The sequence below is a fragment of the Tasmannia lanceolata genome, unplaced genomic scaffold (assembly GCF_043159265.1).
Source record: "Tasmannia lanceolata isolate RefF3 unplaced genomic scaffold, GAP_Taslan_0.1 ptg000005l, whole genome shotgun sequence".
In the NCBI taxonomy this organism is placed as follows: Eukaryota; Viridiplantae; Streptophyta; class Magnoliopsida; order Canellales; family Winteraceae; genus Tasmannia; species Tasmannia lanceolata.
In genome coordinates, this window is record NW_027518682.1 from 22,580,909 (window position 1) to 22,598,012 (window position 17,104).

The 17,104-nt window shown below is 39.9% G+C and overlaps 1 protein-coding gene across 1 annotated transcript; it reads right to left on the bottom strand.

Moving 5' to 3' along the window:
• Positions 1-11,087: 11,087 nt before the first annotated feature.
• Positions 11,088-13,788, bottom strand: LOC143877992 (Subtilase family protein). The gene has a single exon (XM_077380365.1). The coding sequence runs from the start codon at positions 13,699-13,701 to the stop codon at positions 11,329-11,331; it is 2,373 nt and encodes a 790-aa protein (XP_077236480.1). The 5' UTR covers positions 13,702-13,788; the 3' UTR covers positions 11,088-11,328.
• Positions 13,789-17,104: the final 3,316 nt, after the last annotated feature.

A 17,104-nucleotide genomic window follows, 5' to 3' on the forward strand; every position in this document is an offset into this window, starting at 1 on the left:
GTGACGGAGAGTGATGGGAATTAGAAAATGGGTTTCAAATATTTGAATCCTCTTCTTCTCTTTCTTCTTCTTGAATCCTTCTTTGAACCTTCTTTGCAATAACACTGAAAGCCCTCTTCTTCTATTTGGATTCCAAACCCTATAAGTTCCTTTCCTTCCTTGCTATTGCAATCTTGCCCTTTGCAACCCCATAACTTCCACATAAGAGAGAGAGAGAGAGAGAGAGAGAGAGATAGAGAGAGAGAGAGAGAGAGAGAGAGAGAGAAGAATTAGACTGAGGAGGAAACGGTATAGAAGGCTCTGTTTGGCAAGAAGGTGAATGGAGAGCTAATAGAAGAAGTGGAGTTTTGAAGAGATGGGGAGGTGGCTGATGAGATGAAGATTAGGGAAAATGAGATGAGTTTGGTGATGGGGATAAATGAAATGGGCAGATCTAATGGTGTAGGGCTGAGATGGTATGTGGAGATGATGATGGGGTTATGGCACAATTGAAGGTGGTGATCGACAATGATAAGGATGGTCCAAAGAGCAAGGAAATGGAAGCGGATTTAATATAGTTAGAGAAGGAAATGGGGTCTGTAGATTTTCTTAGGTTTATAATAGAAGAGGATTTGATGGCTGTAATGCTAGGTGAAAAGGGTGGAGGTAGTGATAATGAAATTTGAATTAGCAACTAAATTGTGCAATTGTATTTTGCAAATATACATTTTTTTTTAAACATAGGCACTGAGACTCACAAAAGTGATGCCCTGTTATACCTCAAGGCTCAGCAATGGGATAAAATGAGAACAAAAAAAAATAAAAATAAATAAATAACCAGACTATAACCTTGTCTCTTTTTTTACTCTATGACACATTACATCACTCAAATTTATAATAATGTCTAAACAGAAATAAAAACTACGAGGAAATATTAACGCTTCATTCAAAATCATCATATTTATCAAATGAGTCAACATTTTCTTCTTTAAAATAGAACCTCAAAGCACACAGAATCAAACAGAACCTGTTTTCTAAAAGAAAAATTAACCTGTCTCTATCCAATTTCTTCCATTGTAAATTAGTTCAAACTAAAATTAAAACATGTAGATCGAACTTACAATACAAATCACCATAGTGCAAAATATATTAGATTATCTAAGAAATCAAATAAATATGATGATTGATTCATTCTCAGCATATTAACGAAGCAAAAACAAACGAAAACACAAGGACATGTAAATCAGGAAGAATATAATCATAAAAAAATAAACGAGATTAGCTTGGTTACATACCTCAAATTTCTTCCTCTTAATTTTTCACTCTAGGCTCTATTAACTTTCCATCTCTCTGATCTCTCTTAAGCGCAAATCACTCGAATTTCTCTCATTATTCTTTGAAATTTCTCTCAATTTATGCTCATATCTCTTGATCTTTTACCTATCTCTCATTCACTTGCAGATATGCCTGAGATCATAGACCTTGCGAAAATTGGCCGGAATCCCGGATTTCACCGAAGCCTAGCCGGAGAAGAAGGAGATAGGGTTTCGATATGAGAGAATGATAGATCTCAGGCTTTGTAAGAAACAAGAATGAAGAAATAGCATGAAAGTAAAGTTGTCTTGCCTTGCCGGAACTTCGGCAATCCCACCGGAAAAGGTTGATCGGAGAAGAAGAAAAGAACGAAATAGGGTTTGAATTCTCAAATCTCAACTTGAGTTAGTAACAGATCTGAGATCCCTAACGCAAAACGAAGGTTTCAAGGAGAGAAAGTGGAAAATCTAGGGTTTTAAAAAAAATGAAATGGATCTACAGTTAGGGTTTGGATGAAGAAAAAGGGTTTAAAGAAGAGAAAAATGATTAAGAGTGACAAGGTGAGGGTTTGAAAAGGTAGTAGAAGTGAAGGAGGGTTGGCTGATGGTGCAAAATGACCGGCCGGAGCTCCGATGTGTACGTCGGAGAAGATAAAGCTTGGATCGGGTTTGGGAGAATCTCTGTCAAGCTCTCTCTAATGAAAAACCAGATTAAAAAAAATGAGGCTTAAAATGTTATTTATAGTAATTTTTATGAATTGATATTACCACCCCATTTTGATAAAGCGCGCGGTTGACGAAAAATTTGATGAGGCGCTCGATTGGATCGTGTCCCATTCGGACCACGATCAGCACCGTTCAGGATAAATTCACCCAGCTTTTCTGCATTTGCACTACGGCTCTTCTTCGGTTCGTTCGCTAGGCAAACGCACTCGGATTTCGACGAAATTTTGCAGGGATCTTGGTGGGATCCTAAGCTAGCTTGGGGTGAAATTTGAGACCCTAGTTGATTGATTTTGTTGGGTTTTACTCAAACAAGAGAGATTTATGGTACGGTCAAAATGGGGTGTCTACAATTAGCTGTTGTTTTTCATACCCCATCAACACCCCTTTCCCTAAGCTAAAAAATTAAACGGAAAGAAAAATCAAACATTATTATATACTTTGTTGCTTCCTTGTCCCTTGAGATTGAATTTTCTAAGATATTTTTTACTTTAAATTTTTACAGAGAAGAGTAAAAATCAAACATAATTTTAGATTGTGTTGCATTTTTGTTTGGGTCATGTTGATGTATTCAAAACTATTCTACTACATGGAATGCGAGAGATTATTCTTGAAGAGGATTCCTCAAATACATTGATTCAACCAACAGAAGTGGAAATTGGAAAATCAGCAGCGACACTCTTTGAATCCATATAGAGGATCAGACAGGCTCTGTTTGGATTGCAGGAATTTTCTTGAAAAGCTTAGAAAGGAAAAATATTTTTAAAAGTACTACTTTTTTACACAAAAAAAATTACTTGAACCAATCCTATTCAAATTTTATTTAGAGGGACCTTCTATGGTGTTATCCTTCTAAACTAATCATAATTATACCATTTCCTTGTAAATGTGGAAAGAGAAAAACTTTCAGTAAAAGAAAGTTTGTATCTCCTAAGATCTTAGTATCATGAATTTCTCTGGTAATTTGCATCTCCTTCCATGTAGGGCTATAGGCCCCCCCATATGTTATCCTGTATTTTGTTGTCCTCTGCCCAAATTATGGGGTTGGATTTGAATCTGTATCTTCTATTTTATTAGTAAATCTGGTTGGGGTCCGCCTAACCCCAGCTTGCCCATAAAAAAAAAGAGAAAAACTTTCAGAAGAGTATACTGCGGGTCAAGATGGCAAACGGGCAGTGCCGGCCCACAGCCTGACAAGGCACGGCACGGCACGGGCCGTGTAGGCAGGCCACAGATAGCTACAGTGACCCGTGCCGTGCCAGCACGACACGAAGACGCGGGCCGTGCCATCACGACACGAAGCCGCGGGCCGTGCCGGGCTTGGTGGGGCGGGCCGGCATGGCCCGCGAGCGCGGATGCCCCCTTTTAAAAATGTATTTTTTTAAAACCCGAAAATACCCCCCAAAAGTACCCCCAACAACTCTTTTTGGGGGTATTTTGGGAAGTTAAAAGCTTTTTACCAAATTAACCCCCCCCCCCCCCCCCAACAACTAGTTTTGGGGGGTATTTTGGATTTTTATTGTTTAAATCTTTTACCTTCCCTAAATGTCCTCCCCAACAACTCTTTTTGTGGATATTTAAGTCATTTCATGTATTTTACGAAATTAACCCCCCCAACAACTAGTTTTGGGGGGTATTTTGGATTTTTATTGTTTAAATCTTTTACCTTCCCTAAATACCCTCCCCAACAACTCTTTTTTGTGCATATTTAAATCATTTCATGTCTTTTACCAAATTAACCCCCCCCCCCAACAACTAGTTTTGGGGGGTATTTTGGGAAGTCAAAAAATAACCCACCCAATTCTATAAATACAACTTTCCACCCCCTTCATTTCTCACCAAAGCTCACTCTCTCTATTATCTAAACTCTTCAATTAACTTCTCTCTCTCCCTAATCAAGTTCTCTCTCTCTCTAGTTAGTAGCACTAACTACTCATCAAGAAGGTGGCGATTGGCGATTAACACGAGGGCGGCGATTGACGATCAACAAGATGGAGAGATTTTGCTCAAATAGGTTGAGGTTGGTACCCATTTAAATATTTAATTGTAATTCTCCTTTTACTATTTTTTTTAAACCTCTCTTAATGGCCGATTCAGAAGAAGTTTTCTACCCCAACATTGGCCATGACAACAACCAAGTCATGGGCAACGATGACTTAATGGAAGCTTGTTTTGGAGGTCAGTGAAGTGAAGACGAGGTTGAATTTGAAATCCAAAATGAACCCAACCTTAGTGCTAGGGGGAGCCAAGCTCCTTCTCGCTCTAAAGTTAAAAGGGGTAGAACTTCAACTGGTAGAACTTCAACTGTTTGGTCTACCTTCACTCGTGAAGAGATAAGACATCCCGATGGGAAAGTAGAAATTAAGACAATTTGTAAACATTGTAAAATGGATCTTAGTTGTAATGTTTCGAGTGGAACGGGCCACTTAAAAAGGCATGCCGAAGCTTGTGGTAAAAAGCATGACCCGTTAGAGCCTAAGCAAACTCAACTAAGTCGCACGTCTAGTTCAATAGGAACATTTTCCTACTCTCATGATAGTAATAGAAGAGAACTAGCCGCATACGTTTTACACTTCGAACAACCATTTATTTTTTGAGAAGATAAACGTTTTGAAAAATATACTAAACAAGCTTTAAATCCTGCTTTTAAAAGGGTACCTAGAAATACTCTAAAATCAGACAGTTGTAAACTTTTTAATGAACGTAAATAACAACTGATTTCATATTTTGAAGGATTTAATGGGAAAATTACACTTACTTCCGATATTTGGATTACCAAAAAGGGTTATTCATATATTTATGTAACCACACACTATATCAACTCTAATTGGCTTTTAGAAAAAAGAATTAATAGCTTTAGTCTTATTGATTACTCACATACTGAAAATGTTATATCAACACATATTTTAAATACTGCTCGTGAATATAATATTACAAAAAAAAAACTTCTATAACTCTAGATAATGCTAGTAATAATACTTCCGCAGTAGAGTTATTAAAAACTGAATTGAAACCTATTTTAAGTGGAAAACCTTTTCATATTAGATGTGCATGCCATATTTTAAATTTGGCTGTGTAAGATGGTTTAGCTCTTATTGACCCACAAATAGAAAATATTAAAACTTATATTACATTATCAATTCTTCAATGTCTAGAAGACAAGAATTTGCAAAATTATGCAATACCTATGGAAAAGAATTTTCTAAATTCAAATTAGATGTTAGACATAGGTGGAATTTAACTTATTTAATGTTGAAACATTGCCTCCTATATAAAAATTTAATTCAATCATTTGGTAATGAAAATATACCTCAACCTCTCCGTTACACTGTAGGTCTTCCAGATTGGAACACTTGTGAGGGTTTCATGAGTTATCTTGAAGTTTTTTATACTGCAACTAATGCTCTTTATGCTGTTTATAAACCAACCTCAAACATAATTATGAGTAACTTATATAACATCACGTTTACTTTTAAAAAAAAGTAGAACTGAAAGACATGAACAAATAATTGAAGTCATTGAGGCAAAATTTAAATAATATTTTAATGAAATTCCACTTTTATGTTCCTTCACTGCAGTAATGGACCCTAGGTTTAAGTTACAAGGTTTAAAAATTTTGTTAGAAGAGTGCAATAACAACCTCGGTAATGATCATGAAGATTCAGGGAATAGTATAAATGAAATTAAATCATTATTAAGATATATGTATCATATATATGAGGTGGAACATGGACAAAGAAGACCCAGTTCTTCTACGAGCTCGGGGCCTAAAAATAATCCAATTTTTACTTTAATAAGCCTAAAAAGAGCAAAACCTAGTAGTGTTGGTGAAGCATCTTGCAATGAGTTATCATTGTATTTGGAAAATGAAGATTATATCAATCCGAATAATGGGAAACTTTTGAAATTTTGCCTTGGTGGAAATCAAATAAGAAAACATATCTAGTGCTATCCATCATGGCACGTGATCTACTAACCCTCCTGGTGTCTATAGTAGTATCGGAGTCCGCTTTTAGTGCAGTTAACAGGATTTTAGAAGACAGAAGAACCAAAATGTCATAAAAAATATTGGAGGTATGTGTGTGCTTGAAGGACTGGCGTGATGCAGATGCTAGGATACAAGGACTGGAAGGCTCAAGCTCATCATCTAAAGATTGCTGAAGACTTTTAATTTAGAAGTTATTATAATTTCAAAGTTGTATTTATTTTTTTTCTTTTCTTTTCTTTAAAGGGTTAGAGGCAAGGTCCTATGTCATCCTCAGCTCATCTTTTCTTGTTATAATATTTGATATTAATAAAAATAAAAAAACAAGGGCCGTGCCTAGCCTAGCCTCAAGGATTCCGGCCCGGCCCGGCACGGCCCATGAACCCTTCCGTGCCGTGTCGTGCCCGGCCCGCGGGCCTATCCAGGCCTCATTTGGTCGTGCCCGTTTGCCACCTTGAACTACGGGCACCTCAATTTAGAGCTGAATTCAGTGCTGGATTCGTCAAAATTTTTAGGTTTGTTATGAATCAACCACCGATTTTGACGGTCATTTGTGCTTTTCGTTTTGTTCATGTAATTTTGTTACAAAAGGGGAAACGGATGGAAAAGTCCCATCAAAAGGAGCAAGAATTTCTTTTGTTTGGGTTATTATATGATGGATGCACATATTTTCATGAGTCGGGGCAAAAGCAAAAGTAGTGGATTCCTAGTAAAGGAAGAAAAATCCCTCTTCCTACTGCCCCTGCTATGCTCCTTAATCATGTTCTTGGAGACAGACGTGGGAGAAGCTACGAAAGATTGTAAACCTTTTCCTTGAGCTTTAATAAATTTGGGGGGGGTCTGCCTAACCCCTGCTTGCCTATCAAAAGGTAAGGGCTACTTGCTCAATTGTTCAAATAATTGATTTATTAAGCCTTCGTATGGATGAGCTATCGTGCAAAATCCATCACATTGGACGAGTCTAAGCTTCCATCTTTTCTACACTAATGGATTGTGGCATACTTAAAAAGTGTCGGTCAATATTCATCAAGAAAGCCTCTACAAATCGGAGGGTTAGGATCATTCGATGGGAGTGGATTTTGCTTCATGACTCATCCCTAGCAAGTCCTAAGAAATAAATGGTTTGGATCATCGGGCAAATTGCCTCTACTTAATTATTATTTTGCCCACCTCATGTTTTGATTACAAAAGCAAGCTCATCCATCTTATATTCCTGTAAGAACCCTTTGGTGTGTAGGCCATCTTAGGCAACCATGAAATTTCTTTCCATGGAATATTTATTTATTCAGTGATAGGAGTGGGGTTAGAAAAGGAGAATTGAAGGGGCATGAGTAGGGGTGGACATGGTTCCGGTTCGAACCGAGGAACCGAACCGAACCGGCACATATGGTTCGGTTCGGTTCGGTTCCATAGTTATATGGTTCGGTTCCGGTTCTAATAACCTGGAACCGATGGAAATTCGGTTCGGTTCTGGGTTTGGATCCCGGAACCGAGAACCGAACCAAGAACCGACCCACCTTAAAACCCTTAGTCAGACTGGAAAACAAGTTTTTTAATCTCAGCACTTGCCCAAATATTTTTAATCTCACCAAACAAGCCTTAATATTTTAATGGCAGGAAAGAAGATGTGGGAATCCTTTTTGTTTTTAATATTAACTTGAAAGTTTTTGTAAGTGTAAGAAGAAAGTGAAAGGCTTTTAAAAATAGTAAAATATTATGAGAGTAGTTTGTATAACGCCCCCACAAAGTCATATTCATCATTTCATTAGAGACTTTTGTGCTCTGCTTTTCCCATAATGATGATGACAAGCTGGAAACAAAAAATTATTCTATCTCAAGAAAAGAAAACCAAACATTCAAACAACTATTGTGAAGAAATTCCGTTGATTTGATGAAGATCGGGTAAACCCAGAACCGAACCGAACCGAACCGATTATATATGGTTCTGGTTCGGTTCGGTTCCAAACTTATATGGTTCTGGTTCGGTTCCAATTTCAGGGAACCGATTATATATGGTTCGGTTCTGGGTATACCCCAAAACCGAACCGAACCGAACCATGTCCACCCCTAGGCATGAGTGAGGAGATGGTAAGAAGTAGCTGGAAAACATGGAAAAGAAAAACTCTACTCAAAGTAGGGTTTTAATTTTCCTATTTTTAGTCATTTAGCACCACCCCACTCTCTCCCTCTCAACACCCTCCTAACAGTTAACTTTTTAGTGGAACAGCCTTGTTGGTTTTCGGATTTTGAATCTAAAACTGATTATTGTCCTCTGTTTTGGAATTTTTTCTATGGTGTAATTTTTTTTATGGGTGGGGCCCACCATTTTACACATGTTTTGATGGGTGAGGCCTTCATGTTTTGATGCTGTGCATGCATCCCACTATCTCCACCCAAGTCATTGCATAAGCTGGGTCCCACCATTTTACAGCTATGGAGCAGGGCCCGCCATTTATACATGATGTTTTGATTTGGCGGGGCCCAGTATTTTCACCTCAGATTTTGGGTAATGATACGTTCGCCCTTTTTTTTGGTTACTTGGGACAGCCATCTCTAGTGCTTAGTGTAGCATAAATACACTAGAGGCGGCTGTCCCAAGTAGAAAAAGGGGCGGATATATCACTTCGCCTCATGTTTTGATGGGGGGCGGGGCCTCTACTTTTATGGGCTACGAATGCTTAGTTACTCAAATCTTATGACTTTGAGAGCTTCACAATTAATTTGGAAGACAATGAAGAGAGTAAGTTTTTTGTGGGCAGAAAAAATAAATATAAATAATTTTTAAATTGAAAGTAATTTGAATTAAAATTTGTGTAATTATATTTTTTTTACTGTAAGATAATTTTATTGATTATTATATAACAACTATTTGGGTCCCTACTTTTATTGATAATTTTGATGGGGGGCGGGGCCTCTACTTTTATGGACTGAAATTCAAAAATTTCTGCCGAAATTTTGTAACACTTTTTAAAAAAATAAAATAATGGCATTTAAATGACATTTCCGTCCGAAATTTGGAAATGGCGAAAAATGAAATTTCGGAAAATTTCAATTTCGGTCCCCTTCGGTCGAAATTTAAAACCATACTCAGTTGTCACTATGTTTTTTTCCTGGTGCAACCAACTGACACGGTGACCCACAAAATAATCATTAGCCATGGTGCACCCCAGCTATATCAAGCCGTGGATGGACTTTTCTTTAGGTAAAATATTTATACAAGGGAGTTGCTAGCGCCCATCTCAGAAGGCATTTTGCGGATTGCCTGTTGCACGTAAGAGCAGCCACATAGGCTCATGTTTCAGCAGATTTTGTCTTCATCCATGAGGTGGCTGCTGTCACATTCAACAGGCCATCCACAAAATGCCTTCAGCCTAGCAAATCCCTTTATACAATAACAATAATTAATGTAGGGAAATGATTTCAACACAAACATGTTCTGATACAAAACGCTCATGTTTCTTGTCTTTCATTAAATGTTAAAAGGGTTTTTCCAATCCCAAAAAGTCTTTCATTAAATGTTAAAAGGGTTTTTCCAATCCCAAAAAGCACTTACGATGACAATTAAATTTTAAAAGACAAGATACACGAGCGCATGTATCGAAACATAGTTGTGCTGAAATCAATTCCTTTAATGTAATATACATAAACATACAGAGACTTTATATGTAGGGCTCGGAATTTCACCTGTGAAAACAGGGATCCGCCCCGCCCCGCATGGGGCGGGGATTCCCCAACTCGGGGCGCGGACGGGGCGAGGATGGAGATGGAGATGGGCCCGTCCCACTCCGTTTTAATATGCAAGCCATTATCAATATCCTCTTATTTTAGTAATGTTTTAGTTTTTTTTTTTGTAACAGTAAATATTTCTTTTAGGCTAGTGATATTGGCACTATCATATTTTGATAAGTGCACAAACATGGCTTGTTTTTTTCTTTTTTATGAGAGTTAAAAAGCTTTTTTGAGGTGAGGTTTTTTGGTGCGGGGAGGGGATGGGGATGAGGATTAGATATTCCCCGCAGGGCGGGACGGGGAATTTTTCTTCCGACGGCCCGTTGCCAGCCTTATTTATATGGTGTGTGTCGTTGAAGTCCATTATTTTTCAAAAAGTACAGTGGGGCCTACACCCTATTAAGAGATGATACAGTGCGTTCATTTGTTGGGCCAACACCCTATGAAGAGATGATTTACTGACTACAATGGAATAGATTTCTATGTCATGTGTGAAAGGATTTACAGGTGGAAAATATGATGATAGGATGAGAAAAGTGCCCCGCTGTAGCAGCTAAGGTCAACTATTTAAGACTGTCTCTGGACTCTCTAAGTAATGGAGGTGGTACCACCAGTGTGGGGCAAGCTACAGTCTGAATTGGAGAATTGGGCACGTAAATATTTGGAGGAATATCTCTCCAAAGCTTATCTCTATCTTTTTTTTGGCTTTTAATGATGGACTATATCCCCTTTTTATGTCTGGTGAGGTGAGAAATGGGAAAGAAGGAAGAGAACAGAAGAGAGGAAAGAGGAAATGTCCTTCCTTAATGCATTTTATAAAAAGTCGGGGCCCACTTTATAGAATGATCCAAACTGTTCATTTGTTCGGGCACAACCTCAATAGGCTGTATCCCATTAATTATCTCCATAAGATGATCCTTGCCTTCCCATCTGTATACGGACTGCTCATTATAAAAACTTCTATAGATCGGATGATTTTCCGGTTGTGGCCGAACAAATTAATGGTATGGATCATCCTATTTTGTAGGTCCCACTGCACTTTTTGGACGAAGTGTGTCCCAACCCATTCACCTTTTCAGTTAATTGACCGAAAAGTTATTGGATGGGCAGATTTCGGGCCTACAATATTCTTTGTTCTTATTGCCCGTAGACATGAAGTTAGACAAACATGATCGTGAACTAGAAAATTATTCTATATGAAAAGAGCATGAGAGGCTAAAATTGGGCTTATAGGCGTGAGCCGTGTGATAATAGCATGATCCAGACCGGCATTGGTAGGTCGTTATGTCATGTACAAGCTGGTTTGAGGGACTCAATACTAAATTAAGATCCCAAATTTGCTACTCAATACTAAATCAAGATCCCAAATTTCTTATGAGTTCTCATTTCCCAAGTCTCTCTAGGGACAAAACATGTTACAACCCTTCCTTCTTCCTGTACAAACCAAACTCAGAAAAAACTCTTACGATAAAAATACATATAATTATGACATTCTTAGAAATAAACCTTAAACCCCAAGGCAGGATTTAAAACAAAAACAGTCACACAACTTAAGATAATTAACAGAAAAACTTAAACCCCTAAACCCTAAGAAAAGGGCTAAAGAGGAGCTTGCATTGTGATTACAATGGGGCTATTGACCAAGTGCTTCCCATCACTCCACGAGAGGGATCCACTCTGTGTACTAGAGCTCCCTGGAGAGAGCTTCACAGCCCTTGCTTCTACCCTCACCAAAAAGCTTAGCTTCTGATTAACCCTCCTAAAAACTAACTGTAGTGGCTCCACAGAAACCGTGCTCCCCACCGGAGCCTTTACAGTAACCTGATACACTGATTTCGGATCGCCGACATTCGTCACCGTACGAATGAAGTGTGTAGACATTCTCTCCTTCCCGTCTTGCTCGAAAACTGCGGCAAATGATGGGTAATTCAAATTCCCGATGTGTCCCGCCCTTCGAGCTCCTTTACAATCAGCATATCTCCTAGTAATTGCCATGATGTTCTTCTCAGTATAGTTTGAATTGCACAAGAAATCAATGTAGTCCCCCGTTGATAGATCATAGACGAGCCCCGGATTCATTGCTCTCTGGGGATTAACATGGCCTGATCCATAATCCAAAACACTAGACGAATTCCCTGTTGATTCATCCAGCATCAACTCTCCTCGATTGTCCTCAACATAGGCCGTGGTCATCAATGCGGACCGGATTGCAGCCGGGCTCCAGCTCGGATGGGCTGCCTTAAGCAGTGCGGCAAGGCCCGATACATGAGGGCAGGCCATTGAAGTACCAGAGAGTATATTGAATTCTGTTCTTCGCTTATCGGACGGGATGCCTGATGGGCCGACACTATCGGGCCACGCCGCCAGTATGTTGAGGCCTGGTGCGATCACATCGGGCTTCAAGATTTCAGGTGACTCCGGATTCGGCCCACGGGCCGAAAATGAGGCCACAACTGGAGCGGGCCTGACTCCAAGGCGGGTCCCGTGAAAGATGATCGTGGCCGTTGGTGGTGATTTAGATCGCGGTGCAGAAGCCGCACTGATATACCGGCGTAGCTCATCACCGCCGGTGGCCCCAACAGAGGTCGCCGGTAACACATGGCAGTCAGCTACTAGTCCTTCGCCATCAAAAACCCCATTGGCCAAAACCATTCCAATCCCACCTGCCTTCTTCACAACCTCTCCTTTGGCAGCCCGAGAATTAATTCCTCTGTCACACAAAACGATTTTACCTTTAACAGAGTTAGGGTTCAAAGAGCCATCTAAACAGAGGGACGAAGAGTAACCATCACTCCCTTCGTTCCCGGCGTACGTTAGCGGGTAGAGCAGATGTGGGGCGAGACCGGGCCCACCGTAGATGCTGACTCCGGAGATGATCCTGCCGTTGCCGAGCTTGACGTCAGCCGGAAAATCCCTGTCCATCGTGCCGGCACCGACGGTGGTGACCCACGGGGCAACATTTGTGACCGTCAAACCACCAGGGCCGCCGTTTCCGGCAGAGGCCGAGACGAAGATTCCCGCAGCGGAGGCGCCGAATGCTCCGATGGCAATGGCGTCGAGATAGTAGGGAACAACAACACCTCCGACGCTTAGGGAGATAACATCGACGCCGTCTGTAACGGCGGAGTCGAAAGCTGCGAGTATGTCGGAGTCAAAGCAGCCAGCCTCCCAGCAGACCTTGTAGGCGGCGAGTCTGGCCTTAGGGGCCATCCCGGCGGCCACACCACGCGCGTAGCCTAGGGTTGATGCTGAGAACACGTACCTACCGGCCGCTATCGATGCTGTGTGCGTCCCGTGCCCGTCGGAGTCCCGCGCCGACCGGAACTCCGACGTCTCGTTCATTTTTCCGTTGGTCGCCTCGTACCCTCCGCTGAAGAATCGTGCTCCGATCAGCTTCCGGTTGCAGGAGCTCGCAGGAAAATCTCTCCCGGGAACACATGTGCCTTTCCATTTCGCCGGCACGGGACCTAGATCCCGGTCGCTAAAGCTCTGTCTTTCCGGCCAGATACCAGTATCGATGACGCCGATAACCAGATCGGACCCAAAATCGGACTCGGCGAGCAACCCGGAGCTGTCGCGGGTCTTTAACCCTAGAAACTGCGGCGATCGAGTGGTCTGAACCCGCCGGATCTGTTCCGGTATGACGGCCAGTACTCCGGCGAAGGTTTTTAGCGTTTCGGCCTCGGAAGGGGCTAACCTGGCAGAGAAACCGTGGAAAACGGTGTCGTACGTGTGTATAATCCGTTCGGCGGGATCTGAGTCTGACGATGAGAGATCGTGTGAGGCTTGTAGTTGTTTTTGTAGTGAGACGGATCTAAGGGTAGTCTCATACCAGAGCTTCGAAGTTGGGAAAACGGAGGGTTTAGAGTCTTTTTGTACTCTCACGATAAACGTCTCCCTCTGTTCAGGGACTGCGTTTAAGATTGTAACGAAGGAGAAGAAGAAAACAGAGAAAAGAGGAGTGATCGGCATTTCTCCTCAGTCTCAGGGAAGAGAGAGAGGGATTTTTGGTGGTGAAGAGAGGGCTAGGGGCATTATCTGATATCTATACTGTCTGCTCTCTCACACTGTAACTGACAAGTGTGGGGATTCTGAAAGGGATTGATGGATGAGAGAGAGAGAGAGCGCGCGCAAAAAGAAAACGAGAATTTGTCTTTTAATATTGCTTAGTTCGTTAGTTAATTTAAGAGAGGGGAATAGGATATCCGTTGTTTGGGCATCACAATTGTATTTCTTATTTATTTTGCTACAAACATTCTATGTATATATTCGGTCTAGAGTAAAATTACACACAGAATCGATGAGTCATTTATACAGTGACTAACTACAGATTTACAACCCTGCATTTTCATAATTACCGCCTCTTTTTGTTGTCGCTGGTAAAATAAGGATAGAATTTTAGGTTTCTAGGGAATCAAAACAAATACTGGGTATTATTGGGGTGTCTGTCGCTCTGTCCATTTAAAACTAGGAAAATGATTTGCAGACCCACCTCTTTGTTTGAATTGAAATAAGGAAATAATATCTTAGCCCCCTTTTCTTCCCCGGCTATCCTTTTGTTCTGTATAAAAGAGTAGCCATAAATACACTAGAGGGGAGTAGCCGGGGAGAAAGGGGGCGAATATATCACTTCCCCCGAAATATTGACAAAATGTGGGCCCACTGTGTCTAAATTTTAAAAAGGTAAGAAATATGTGGTTTTGGCATTCTGCCTTAATATTTTGTTGAGGAAATGAAGATGCCTGCACAAACCAATCAAAGCTGGAGGGAAAAATAGACGGACACTATTTCTGCTCATTTTTTCCCTCCACAATTGCCAAAGTTAGGATGATCCTAAAAGGCTGATTTTTGGTACACACCCTATCCATGGAAGAGACTCCCAGTATGGTTTGTGCAGCCATGCACATATAGCTTATATGTGCAGCTGCACCTACTTCATTTCATCTTATTTCAAACCAATACTTGGATTTATATGCTAAAATGTCTCCTTCTTTTTTCAACACAAGGTTAATCTGCTGAAAAGTTAGCATGTGTGGCTGGCCTCTCATGCAGCGAAATGCTTTTTTGCGGAAGACCCAGCAAATCCCTACTTTTTTAACTATTTATTATGTCAATATTTTAATATTTCATGTGCTAGCTGTGGATATATTACCCACGTACGGACCATTAAATAATTTTACATTGATATGGAATCTGGCCTAAATGCCTTTATGCGGGAGTCCTAATATACATATTTTCTTAGTATTAGTATTTGTTATGCAAGGCATATAATAGCTATAAACAGATCCATATTTATAAAGTAGCTAAAAGCTAAGGAAATTTACATTTTAAATGCTTTAATAACATGGGCTCTTTTCAATTTATCGCAACCGTTCATTTAAAAGAACACACGTAGGATCTCTACTGGCCTAAAAACCATGCCAATTAAACAATCCTAATGTTTAGATGTATTTACTATTATTAAATGAGGGCAATTAGCTATGCATTATGTGATTCAAAGTTGGAAATATCTGCTTTTTTTATTAATTTTTCTAATCTATGATAGATTAGTTAGGTATAATTAGTAGAGGTGTGTCGTTAGCAAAACACTCGTGAACTAACATTTTCTCTATGCAATTGGTGGGTCATCATGCATGTGCCCAAAGATCATATTGATCAAATGATCCAATCCATCAGATCAAGGCACTTGACAATAATTTGATCCATCTCTTTACTCTTATCAAATGGATAGAACGATGAATTTATCCAGAAACTAGATAAAAGGTGTGCATTGAATACTGTACTAGGATTCCTTCGTAAAGAAGGAAAAATTAAAAATAAAAAATTCCTCGACGGTTGATTCTTTCCGCATTTTAAAAATTAAAACAAGAACGAGAAGATGAAAGTTTTAACTTAGCAATTACATTGTACCCTATATGTAGTAGAATTACCGTGTCACGTGGCAAAATTACTTACAGAAAGGGGGAGTTGATTTTCAGAAAACTAGTTAAAAATAAAGTTAGGAAAGGAGTATAATAATTCGACGCGGTTTCTGGCGGGACACGAATTCCGGCATGTCGGTGACTTTATCTGGACTTCTGGCGATTCTGCACACGAGTCTTTCTGTTTTTTCCTCTTTTGACTCTCGCCAGCTGCCTCTTTTTACCCCATACCTCCTCGATCTGTGTGCTAATGACAGGTCAAAAGCGTAACGCGTGGCACAAAAATGTCTCACGGATGGAGTGATCAATGGTGATTATTAGTTCTAGGTTCCCACAGAGGGATAGGCATGTGCAATCAAGACCGTTGATCTCGTTGAATATTCTGAGGTGGCCCACATCCCTCGCCGAAAGGACATCCCATGCTTCAGTCACAGTGCAACGAAAATCGACGGTTTATATTTTGTTGTCATAGAAGCCAAGATAATTATGACCATCCGATCAGAGTGTCGACTTAATTTTGGCCTAAATTATAGTTCCCGGTTGGACCAACGGAGCCGATCGGTTTTCTACATATGATAAAAAGGGTACGAAGCATAATAATTATATATGATAAAAGAAGAGAAGAAAAAACAAAAGAATAAAGTAATTTGAAACGGTTTTCCCCAATTTTGTTTTTTGTCCGTTTTTCTTTTTCCCGTTTGCAGATTTTATCGTAATATGACACCGATGGATGATTGAAAACCACATGGCATGTAGATAATTTTATTTATGGTAGGGGATTTGGATTTGATTATGGCAGAAGATATGATTCAAATTAGAGTCTCTGTTTCTATTTCCGACCATGTCACTGTCTGATTCAATTTGCCATTAAACACCACAGATATTGCCACTACCATGTTACACCAACTCATCTCTCTTTTATTATTTAAACACCCATATATGGGACCTATACATCTTTGATAATGCCTATGGTCTATGGCCGATATATTGGAACTTTCAAACCTTCGTGTCATCACTTTGGTTTCTAGTCAGCTGAGGTCCGCGAAACAAGAGGAGTCTGTAGCTAATAAACCCAACTAGTGAAGTTTAAAGTGACCCGTGGAGTTTCACTATTAAAACAAGGGGGTGCAGATATCAATTCCCTTTAATTAGGACCTGTCGTATCAGGACGGAATTTTCATGAAAAAGAAAATTCCTGAAAATGATCTCGACAAATGTTGGAAAACTCACTTTCCAAGAAATTTTTTTCAATTATTTTTCCCTCGCATTAATCCGTTGTTAAGCCTTAAAAAGGTTAATAAACAGTGACAGATAAAAACAACTCTGATAGGCGCTTTTGTTTCTTTCAAATCTTTTGAAATATGATGTGAGGCCTTCCACTTTCCTTTAAATAGTGAAAATGACACCAGAGCCCACCAAGTAAAACAAGGTAAGAGTCTAAAGACGTTTAAAGA

What these genes read in the sequence shown, in the direction of transcription:
- LOC143877992 (XM_077380365.1), bottom strand. Translation starts at nt 13,701, where the DNA reads ATGCCGATCACTCCTCTTTTCTCTGTTTTCTTCTTCTCCTTCGTTACA.